The sequence below is a fragment of the Bufo bufo genome, chromosome 2 (assembly GCF_905171765.1).
Source record: "Bufo bufo chromosome 2, aBufBuf1.1, whole genome shotgun sequence".
Lineage (NCBI taxonomy): Eukaryota > Metazoa > Chordata > Amphibia > Anura > Bufonidae > Bufo > Bufo bufo.
In genome coordinates, this window is record NC_053390.1 from 573,761,609 (window position 1) to 573,773,941 (window position 12,333).

Here is a 12,333-nt window from a genome sequence, read left to right on the forward strand (position 1 = left end):
AGGATGGTATAGCCCAGTGATGTGGAACCTTTTAGAGGCAGAGTGCCAAAACTTCAACCCAAAACCCACTTATTTATTGCAAAGCGCCAACACAGCAATTTAACCTGAATACTACAGTCCAATACAGTATATCTTCCATGTACTTTATCATTTAGCTATAATAGCCTGCCTACATTTAATGCTCTGCCTGTGCCGTTCATAGTGCGCCCTTTGCTGATGAATGGCAGGAAACGTCTAAGGCATATTGGTACACCACAGACTTTTTCAAGGATGCGGGTGCCCACAGAGACTGGCATATCCCATGTTTCAGTCCTGTGTAATGTATCTACCGCCTAACTGAAACATGGCAGGAATCATATGAGAGTCTTCACATCATCATATAATCCCTGACATTCAGTAAGCAGTAGTGATACATGACATACATGTGCTGAGTCAGCACACAGGACACATTCATGCGATAAGTGTCTAATGTTTTAATAATGATTATTTTATTTAGTTATTACAGTAACTACATTACTGTGTGTATTTACATGGCTGAATGTCTGTAGGTGAGTTTTAAAATGATCACCTGTCTCTAGTTGATAATGTAAAATGGCTGCCAGTCTTTAGGTGATGTTGACATGTTGCTAATAAAGTTTAGTGTAAAAAAACAAACACAACACACAGATCTGTTTCTAAACACAATGGCAGACATTATAACATACTGCTGAAAGTAGTAATACTGCATATCCTGTATATGTACTGCTCCTTAATACTCTGCTATTCATCTATTTCTCTATACTTTGGCAGTTAACTGAAAGCCAGGTTACATGATACTTGTAAGGGTCACTTGACGTCCCACATAACTGATTCCATGTTTAGTCCTATCCAGCTCTCCAATGGATGCATTTTACTGGACTAAAATGGGGCTTATTTTAATTTTTTTGCTTTAGGAAGGGGCTACTGTATGGCTATAATAAATGTCTTCAAGCAAAATTTTAAGAGAGTATATTAGAAAATTGTTCAACATCCTATTTTCTAAATAAATACATGTAATCATTAAAACTGGAATATCTCTTTAATTATGATAAAAAAAATGTTTTGCAACTTTCTAGTGTAGTCTGAGAGAAATTTATCATGAGGAGAATATTTTTATTCAGTTTTCCTTGAGTCTGCATTGGAGTACTTTATGCCACATTTGTCTCATCCTTAAACCTAACACTTTGGTCTAGAAAAGCTCCTCCAGTTTACCTACTTATCTCTCCTACTGGAGTGAGATTACGACTTTTTCTGCAACTTTTAAAAAAAGGCTTCATGATAAATCTGGAGTGAAACTCATTAACATAGCTAACCACACCCACTTTCCCACCCATATTACAAAACTGGAGTGAGTGGTGTAAAAATGCAAAAAGTTGCAAAAGTTACATTTTGCGACTTTTTGAAGCCAGAATTCTGGCGTGAAAGCATGATAAATCAGGGCCTATGTTTCTAAGCCTTTCCACTTTCAAGATCCCTGCTTGCTGTGAGAGGTTAAAAGCATTATAATTTACATTCAGAAGCTGAAAACCCATGCTGAAAATGAATGCTTCCTACAAATGAGAGATGGGTACAATGATATGAAGCTATCAGTACAGGAGAGGTATGTTTTGATATGTTAAGAGGATTTTCTAGACTGGATACAGTTGCACCCACCTCTCTACTGCAAGATGTGTTAGGTCTGTCCAAATTGTAAGCCTCAAGATGTAAACAAGAATGTTCCCTTGAGTGACGGCATACTTGGAGCTTGAAAAAAAGTCAGAAATGAAATATTGTTCAACTTTTCATTACACAATTAAGCTTTATTGGCCTAAAGAAGGGGTGCTCAACCTCCTGTGGCCCGCAAAACACCATCCTGTTTGGCCCCCAGCCATCTGGATACAGGCATGCTTGTCTATGTCTGGTGGCTGCTTACACATAGTTTCCATGTGAGAAATGAATGGCATATAGCTTTGGAGTAGGGATGCACAAGTAATAATGGCGCACTGCAGTGGCGGACTGGGGTACTTAGGGCCCACCAGTGTAACTGATTCTGGGAGCCCACCTTAGGGCTCCTGCACACAAACTGCAAAAAAACAAAAAAAATGACTCTGTGTACATTCCGTGTCTGTATGTCCGCCAAGGCCGTTCTGCAAAATGATAGAACATGTCCTATTATTGTTGGCTTTACAGACAAGGATAGGACTGTTCTATTAGAGGCCGGCTGTTCTGTTCCGCATAATGTGGAATGCACACACCCGGCTTCCATGTTTTGCGGATCTGCAATTTGCAAACTGCAAAACATCCAACAGTCGTGTACATGAGCACTTACAGTGATAACAGAAGTATTAAAGATGAAGTATGATGGCAGACACTCACAGCAAAATGCAAACATACATGTGGCAGAATTTACACATATATGGATATCCTGCACTTAAGTCAGTCAGAAACAAGACACATGCAGCACACACCAATCACTCATTGGACACATGTGGCACACAAGAAACTTTGACATGGCTCACATGCCACTGATGCATATGTCACATACTGCACATACACCACTGATACATAGAACATATATATATCACACACCAATCACACATAGGAAACACGCAATGCACACACCAAGACATTTATGCCTAACCCTATTAAGTGTAGCACAAGTAAAGGGGTTAAAGGGGTTGTCTCATGTGGCGGAACCCACCTCGCCACTGGGCATTGGAGAGGCCTGGCTGCTCGCCTCCTACCTGCTGACTATGGCCCCTGATAAATTGGTACGTTTGAATGCAATATTTGGGCATGTGGTTTTTTATATTGCTGCTACTGGCCCTTTAATGGCCATCCGTGGACATATTATGACTTTTAGGAACAATGCCCTTTAAGACTGTGTAGCAGATTGCATTCGGGCTGTCTTTAACATTATGTATGTTATTGTGGGTTTGGTTGGATCGTATTGCTGTGTATTGTAAACTGTATATATCTTGCTCTTACTGTGATGTTTACTGTATTGGAGGCATTGCTTTTCTGTGCCTCTCCTCCTCCTCCCCCTTTTTCCTGTCCCATTGTTTCTCCAGCAATGTGTTGTCGCAGGGACACCAGTTTAAACCATCTGCTCTGTCCCTCCTCCATCTCCCATCAGCCCTTGCTATTGTCTGGCCCCACCCTTCCTTGTACCATAGTTCTAGGTACCCTATTGTATGTAAATGAGGCTGTTGAGTTTAAAGTAGTGTGCTGTGTCTAAATAAAGGCAGTTCCTGTTTTAACCCTCAAGGTGAAGTGTCGTCTCATTCTTGGGGGAGGATTTATTGCATGCAGTCCCAGTTTGACTGCTAGGAGTGTAAACCTAATCGTATGGTTTCCTATTCAACTGTCTACAGCATTCATCTGCTTGGGAGAGGATTTATATGCTTCTTCGGTTCAGTGATGGTGGTGTCTGCCAGAGTGCTTGGAAACCTCAGGAAAACACTATGAGCACCTGTCAACGGAGGTACTCAGTCGGGGTGCCAGGTGATCCGTTACATCTCACTTCAGCAATTGGCATTTATTATGTAGAGAAAGTTAATACAAGGCACTTACTAATGTATTCTGATTCTCCATATTGACTCTTTTCCATCACATTATACACTGCTTGTATCCATGGTTTTGACCACTCTGCAATCCAGCAGCAGTGGCCGTGCTTGCACACTATAGGTAAAGGTGTTGACCTATGCGCACTTGCAGCCTTTCCCTATAGTGTGAAAACATGACCACCACTGCTGGATTACACGGTGGTAATAACCACAGATACGTGCTGTGTATAATGTGATGGAAAGGAGGCAATATGGATAATAACAATACATTAGTAAGTGCCTTGCATTAACTGCATGATAAATGCCATTTACTGAAGTAAGACAAACCCTTTAACCCCTTTAAGCATAAATGTCTGGCATGAAATTTACCCAATCTTAACCTCCTCATATTGTACATAATCTACATTATAATTAAAAGGGTTGTCCTACCATAATGACCTATCGCCTATCTACAAGATACGTGATAAATATCAGATTGCTGGGGTCTGACTGCCGGAACATCCACTCATCATGAAAAAAGGGGTCGCATTCCTTCATTACATATTAGCGGCGATGGCCTTTTTGCTCAAACGCGCTTCCTCTGGCCACACACACAAAGCATTCGTTTTGATTCACAATGGTGAGTGCCGCCTTTTTTCTTCTTATATTTTGTGTAACCATATAGTTATGCCCTAAGGTGTGGAAAGGATAACTTGAAAACCTGGACAACCCCTTTAAATTCTCAACCACTCCACCACTAGTATCTCTTTATATGGCAGCAGTGATGCCTGTAAATACGGAATATCATCACTGCCGCCATGTAAACTATATGTGTCAATACTGGAGAATGTGATGCACTGTGCAGAGTTTTTCAGTCATAAGTCCAACCCCCTTTGCAGGTCATAACCTTTAACAAAGCCCAAGCAACTGAAACAGAGGCATTAGGGTCACCTGAGGAAGGGTAATAGTGGGGATCCTGGAGCAGGGGTAACTGGAGAAGAGGCAATATTAGCGGTGCATTTAGAGTGGGGGCATCTGAAGCTGGGGCATTTATGGGGGTGCACCTAAAGCAGAGGCATTAGGGTCGCTTGAGGCAGGGTAATAGTGGTGATCCTGGAGCAGAGGTATTAGGGGGACAACTGGAGAAGAGGCAATATTAGGGGTGCATATAGAGTGGGGGCATCTGTTGCTGTGGCACTAATGTGGGTGCACCTAAAGCAGAGGCATTGGGGGGAACCTAAGGCAGAGTCCCCCCAATTCCACTCTGAACTCTTCAGAGAGCAGCACACATACACAGATCTGAGTCTACTATAAACAAATCCCCTATTTCCCCCTTACAGTCTCCTACAGCTCACTACTGTCACACCTGATAAATCAGCACAGCACCGCAGAGGAGTCCTTCTCTCTCGCAACCACAGTTTTCTGACAGCAGGGAGGGAAGGAGGATGGCCAGACATGTTCTCTCCTCCTTCACTGCCAGCAGGCCGGGAAGCTTAGAAGATACTGCAGGGCCTCCTGTACAATTTACACCAGTAGGAGACTGCATCACTGTGCGATACTGCCACCTAGTGGCTTCAATAATTATCTCTACTCTACTGAAAATGGTTGGCTGTTTCTGCAGCTCCCATTTTCTACATTGGAAAGAGCTACATGCATGATCTCCTCCCCTCTGGATTGCCAAATGGGAGAGAAATGCAGTACCCCAGACCTGGAGGTATCTGCAAAAGTTTTATTATGTATTGTTACTGTATGTCATGTTGTGTCATTGTTTTGGCTGTTCATTCCAGAAGAGAAGTTATGGTTATCAGGAACAGAGCTAACCACCCTGTTCCTCCCGTCTTGGTGGGAGTGGGCTGGTCCTACTTCCTGCAAGCAGGGGGAGTTCCTGAGTAGACAGAAAAGGGAGAGATAGCACATGTCAGAGTTCTTACTCCAAGGGACCCTATTCAGTTCTCCTATGAGACCATCACTCCAGAGACATTATTAGAATGCAGAACACTGCATCCAGAATGCCTCAGTGTGCCAAGACAGCAGAGTGAACAGTGAAATTAGCTATACAGACACTGCTACGGGTGAGGGACTACGGCTCAGACACCCATCACCTAGAATGACCACCAGGCTAGAATAACATCAAGCCTGTATCGCAGTGGACACCGATATACACAAGTGCCTGCAAGTGCTATTAAATTGCCACATAACCAGCCACCATACCTACTCATTTGGTGCCAGAAACTTAACTTTGTGCTTAACAGTGCTAGATGTGCAACAAATGTTATTTTGCACTAAGTAAAGTGATACTTTTATACGTTTACTTCTGGTCTAATTCTTCAAACTACCTTTCCTCTGCACCGATCCCCACTGGCTAGAGGGAGTATGCCATGACACATTCATCAGGGCCACTACTCTTCCAATCCTGTGCACTGGCTCTTCAGAGGCTAACTTCACAAGGGGATCCCTATTCCCCTATCAGGCATTTATGACATATAATTTTGGTATACCATAAATCTCTGAGATGCAAATAACCCCTCTTACGTTTTACTGCAACCTTTGGATGTGGTTCATGATGACATTCTGCCCCTCAGCCTGAAAAAAGTAGTGCACACCTGACCTAAAGCAAATAAGAAAACTCTTTGTAGCAGTCTATCAATGGTCCATCACCCCGTCCCACCACACAGAGAGGGCAAGGAGCAGTCCGAATGGAATAGTGGTCAAGCATGAACTATGGAACTGAAAGAAACGGCTCAGAACTGTACAACATAAAGTTTCATCGTATTGACAGTAGGTGATTTTTCATCTCTTCTGGTTTCTTTCTTCATTTTCAAGGTGACAAAGTAATCCCACTATGTATTCCCCAGTGTGGAAAGTGCAGTTCTTGTCTGAGTCCACACACCAACTGCTGTCTAAAAACACAGTAAGTATCTTTTGTGTGGAGACTTTGTTTGAATGAACGTGAAATTTATTCTGCCCTTAACTGCACAAACATCTGCTATCCCCATGGCTAGTCCTTTAACAGGGTTGATTGCAGGATATATGGTTTGCATACTGTTACAATGACGGGTCATAGCCACTGCTGTCCTGTGTGCATAGGTGTCAGGTTCCTGTGTGTGAATTAGGGCTTATTTTTATTGTACTTCTGTCTTCAGCACTGATAGGGTTACTGTAATTTTACCCTGCTCTTTATGCCGCTGCATGACTGTGTGCTGCTCCTATATATACCTCGCTGTTTCCTTTTGTCCTGGCCTGAAAAATTGGACTCTACAGATCTTGTCAGGTCTCTCTACATTGCTAGAGCCTGTAAAAGGGCTATTATCCATTTACCTTCCTGGTTCCAAATCCGTTCCTAATCACCATACTGATCCTGTACCGCTTGCCCTGACTTTTGTATTGTTTCACAGATTCGCAAAAACTGCCTCTTTCCTGCCTATTTGTATTACTTGATCCTTCAGTGCTTTGCACCAGAGTATCTGTCCCCAATCACACCGGGACTGTTCCAAGAGGTAGTGCCCTGGTGATTCCCCTGCCGCAAAGTCCAGATTTCTGTAAAAGGATTAAAGGGGGAATTTCGGGGCACCGCCAGGATGGTCTAGCCCAAAGTCAAACAGGCCGGTCGGCACAGTGGATCCACATCCATTACTTTTGTTTATTTGTTTAATGTTAGGTAGACATACTGTAGCTTGCCCTATACTGACCTATCTGAGAAGATCGCAGCGTAGGGTTGGGGCTGCTTAGCTAAACTATATCTATACATGTCTGAATTAATATGAATTGCTCTTACATGTTAATCTTTTGCAGCCTGTGGCTTCCCCTGCCCTCCAGCTGCTGATTGACATCTTTCTTCTGATGCATAGTAATAGGGAGAAATCAGTCAATCAGAGGATGGAGGATGACAGGATCCCACATCTTATGAAAATCATTGGACTCCTTTCTGGCAGCACTGGCCATATGCTGCAAAGGTTAACAGAGAGAGCAGCATAATGAGCTTGTTGGTATTTTGTTTATGACAAAAAAACAAGGAAAATTCTCCCCAACTCAGATAGAGATCCACATAGGCTGAAGAACGAGCTTGTATAGAACGTGTTTAGAAGTAAAGGTGGCAGTATGTACGTGACGTTGGGTCTCATTTTGTGAGTCTGATTCGAATTTTGGTTGTTTTTTATGATCAGCTACTGCAGCATGGGAATTCGGGAGCATCTGCTGTGTGCAACATCTATAAAACTAGGAACAGATTTAAAACTTGAAGTGGATAACAGATAAATGGCTAATTTAACTTCCAGTTGTACATTTGGTAGAAACTAGAGATAAGTGAATTTCTTGAAATTCATTTCAGGTTCAGTTAGTATGAATTAGTTGTCAGATTCGATTCAGGTCCTAATAAATGTAGGTTTCTGGGGTCTCCAATGTCTGTGTCCAACCCCTTTCAAGCTTTCTAATGCCAAGACAGTAATAGTAATCTCGGTGCAACAGCAATATATATCGATGTGGGCAAAAGGATGGGAGCCGGTGGTAACAGCCTGCTTAAATGGAATCTGTTACTCTGATTTTGGACCATTATCTTCAGCAAATTAGAATTTCGTGCAAAGTTCATTTATTTCAGTAATGCAACTTAAAAAGGTGAAACTAACATATGAGATAGACTCATTACATGCAAAGCGAGATATTTCAAGCCTTTATTTGTTATAATTTGGATGATTATGGCTTACAGCTTATGAAACCCCAAAGTCACAATCTTAGGTACCCTTTGCTCAGGGGATATGGATTAATTAGCTGAGTAGAGTGTGACACTTTGAGCCTAGAATATTGAACCTTTTCACAAAATTCTAATTTTAAGCTGCATTAATGCAATTCCTATTAATTTGCATTACTGAAATAAATGGACTTTTGCATGATATTCAAATTTTTCGAGTTTCACCTGTATATGTGTGGTACAGCAAATATGGAGTTGAGATCACTATTTTGTATTTTCCTACTGTGCCTTGTTCCCTCGTTGTCAGCTGTCAGAGCTGCATTAAAATGCATTATCAGGACTCCTGTGCATGCACACATGAGTCCTCTTCATTATGTTAGAATAGCACAGTAGTCCAGACCTGTGTATTTCAGTGCCGGTTTGAGTGCTGGAGAATGGGGGCAGTAGGAAAATAAAAATAAAATAGTGATCTGGACTCCTTAGCTGCAGTAATGCAGTACTATGCATGTGTTACTGTAGATAATAGTCCCTTTAAAAATGTACTGCATCTATGGACTTTAATGCTTTTTAAAATTTTAAAAGGAAATATTAGGTTTAGCAAAAATAAAACTAGTCTATAATCAACCAACGAAACTTTAATGTTTAATATTTATATATTATGTTATATTATTATTATATCCACTTGGCACCGGTGGCACAACTACCGGGGAAGCAGGGGAAGCTGCTGCTTCGGGGCCCGGCCGCATTGTCTCAGTCAGACAAGTTAATATCATGATTATAATACAGTTTTTCAGGCCAGGCTGGGCTCTTCACATACAGTGTCTGTTGTCCATCATCATCCTTCCCACCGCCTTCCTCCCCCATGATTATTTTTACTGCCAGTTTGCTAGTGCCAGCATAGCACACAGCGCCGATCACAAGAGAAAAGTGCAAGCTGGCAGCATGCTATACTAATTAAGCCCGCCCACCAAGTTCCTGTCCTGAGTTAAGGAGGAGAGGGCGGCAGGCGGGAGAAGCAACAAGGCAGCAGCGCACATCAGTCACTTGGCTTCTCAGGTATGTCTGTGGCCGCTGCCTGTGCCCCCCTTGCCCTTGTCAGAGCAGCCCCTGGCCGTGCCTCCCTGGTCCTTTCAGTGCAGCCCCTGGCCTTTATCTGCATCCCTGGCCCTTATCTGTACCCCCATGGCCCCTGTCTGCACCTCCCTAGCCATTGTCTGTGCCCTCCTTGGCCCTTCTCTGCGCCCCCTGGTCCTGGCCTGTGCCCCCCCTTGCCACTGTCTGTGCCTCCCTGGCCCTTGTCTGCCCCCCTGGTCCCGACCTGTGCCCTCTCCTGGCCCCTGTCTGCGGCTCCCTGGCCCTTGTCTGCGCCCCTGGCCCTTGTCTTCATCCCCCTTGGCCCTTGTCTGCGCCTCCATGGCCCCTGTCTGTGCCCCCTCTTGGCCCCTGTCTGTGCCCCACCTGGCCCTTGTCTGCCCCCCTGGCCCTTGTCTGCGCCCCCCTGGCCTGGCCCTTGCCTGCAGCCAAGTTCTGCGGGCATGAGGATATATTATATAGGAAAAGGATGGCGTGGCAGCCTGGCCTTGTCTGAGAGAGTGATTGTGACTAGCCAAAGGAGTGGGGTTTGCATGGAAGGAGGGAGTTGCGAAGTGCGGGGGGTTGTGGGTGGCGTACAAAAATTTGCTGTGGGGCCTAGTCACTTCTAGCTACGCCCCTGCTTCGGACCTTTCTTGCCCTACAGTACTCTGTAAAATGGCAGCAGCCATTTTTAGTGATTTGTCCTAATTGAATTGCAAAAGTTTCTGATTATTTTTGGAAAAATTGTGGACCATATCATACACATTTTGTTAAAGGTTTAGTAGTATGGGAGCCAAAATTGTTCCAGAAAAACAGTATTCAGTAAGGCCGAATGCACACGGCCGTGAGCGGTCCCTGGTAACACGGGCTGGATTCCAGCTGAGAGCAGGAGCGCACGGCGTCATTGGTTGCTATGACGCCGTGCGCTTCCTGCTGCCGCCGCAGTACAGTAGTACGCTGGTATGATCTATACCAATGTATTACTGTACTGTGGCGGCAGCAGGAAGCGCACGGCGTCATAGCAACCAATGACGCCGTGCGCGCCTGCTCAGCAGGAATCCAGCCCATGTTACCACGGACCGCTCATGGCCGTGAAACACGGCCGTGTGCATTCGGCCTAAAATGTATGCTAAAAAAAAAACTCTTTTGACATATGTTTTGATATAATCAATGTAAAAATGATTGTATAAATGTGGATACTTTTTTTGCTATCCAATATATCCTGACATACAGCAGGTTCCTTCCCATGGAGAATCAGATGCATTTTATTTCTCTTTCCTTGGCTTTTTGCAATACAGCATGAGTGAAGCCCAAAATGTAATGCCTGATAAAACAACAAGGTTCTCATGCAAGGGGAAAGCTGTGTATCACTTTTTATGGACAAGCACTTTTTCAGAATATACTGTAGTGCCTACTGATGCTGTTGCAAAGATTGATGACAGAGCACCATTAGATAAAGCATGTCTTTTTGGTTGCGGATTTCCCACTGGATATGGAGCAGCTGTCAATACGGCCAAGGTAAGATGCTATTCAAATATTTTAAAATATATTTAGGGACATTTATTATGTTTTATGCCACAAAAATAGCTTTTATGTCATATGCCATAAACGCGCAATAATTTGTGACTTTTCACTTCTCTCTGCACTTTTTAAAAGTGAAGATGGAAGCGGGAGGGGTGTAGTCGTGATGGCCCACTGGATTTAGCTTCTGGCATAAATGATATTGTAGTTCAAATCTAACCCAGCTCATAGTTGGTGTAGATGTCAAATTCTGAAGCAAAGACTGAGAAAAACAGAGAAATGTTTTAGATATACCCATATAAATAGTGGATCACGTAGAAAATTAAGTAAGAAATATCAAAGGTAGCATGAAAGTCTAAAAATACCTTTATTATATCATATAGCTATAACAAAAAACTTCCACAAAAAGAAAAAAAAGGGGGGGGAGATAAATATTATATATAAACAAATAATATATACATATGTAATAGGGAAGTCAGGGGGATGGAATATGGTGAACTGTCCCTGTGTCACCCTAAATACTCCTTAGCCCAGGGTTGCCCCCTGATGGTGGACGTTCCCTGTCCCCATTCCTAAAACTGATACATCCCTATTACAACCCTACAAGGATAAATTCAAAAAGAGTAGAAAGATAATAACACATAAATGTGATGGAGTGATATATGCTCCTGGATATATAGATAAAGCTACTAAGTCAACAAAATAATGGTATAGTTACCCTGACGCGTTTCACTTTCAACTAGAGGTTCATCAGGGGGTAATGGAAAAAAAAAGAATAAACATAAAGCAACGTAGGGATGAAAATAAATGAATAAACAGATATCTAATGATAATACTTAGCTCCCGGACATGGAGGTGGGATAGGATAATCCCCAAAGTAAGGTGAGTCAGCCAGAAGATAGCGTCTGATACTGGGGAGCCCACTCAAAATCCGTCCGTCTGAATCATAGACTGCCTGGAAATGTATCTGTGACTGTAAGGACAGTCTTAGTATATCTCCCCCACTGTATGCACTAAAATACTAAACACTTCAGAAAAGATATAAGATTGTGCAGTTATTAAAAGTAATAACTCAGTACAACAGCACCACTATCTCAATGAGGCTAACTTATGCAGAGTCCAAAAAGTTCCCAAAACTGAAGCAAAATGGGAAACATTTATCAAGACTGGTGTTCCCATAAACCATTTATGATTTCCCTGCACTGGAGTGAGATGCACCTAATTTATTAAGAAACAAATGCTTCTTAATAAATGAGTCCCATCTCTGTCACTCAAATCTACGCCAGCTAGAGACTGATGTACTGTAGACTTGTTATAACTTACACCAGTTTCTGGTATAATTTTTAGTAAATCCATCAGGCTGTAATAGGCAGCACCTTCTCACACTAGAAAAGTGGAGAGAAACTCAAAGTCGCAGATTATAGTACAAATATGTTGTGCCACCATAATTTGCAAGTCTTTAACAAAATACATTGATTGCCCCTTTTACAATCCATTGATGAATGCCCTTAA

General features: G+C 42.8%; 1 protein-coding gene across 2 annotated transcripts in view; it reads left to right on the plus strand.

Annotated features, from left to right (window-relative positions):
* The window catches only part of LOC120989837 (alcohol dehydrogenase 1-like), an 87,760-nt gene that overhangs the window by 43,311 nt on the left and 32,116 nt on the right, over window positions 1-12,333 (plus strand). For both annotated transcript variants that reach the window (XM_040418191.1, XM_040418190.1), the window contains exons 4-5: window positions 6,366-6,453; window positions 10,599-10,818. In XM_040418191.1, the coding sequence (XP_040274125.1) occupies window positions 6,366-6,453; window positions 10,599-10,818 (308 nt within the window). The remainder of the gene's footprint in view (window positions 1-6,365; window positions 6,454-10,598; window positions 10,819-12,333) is intronic.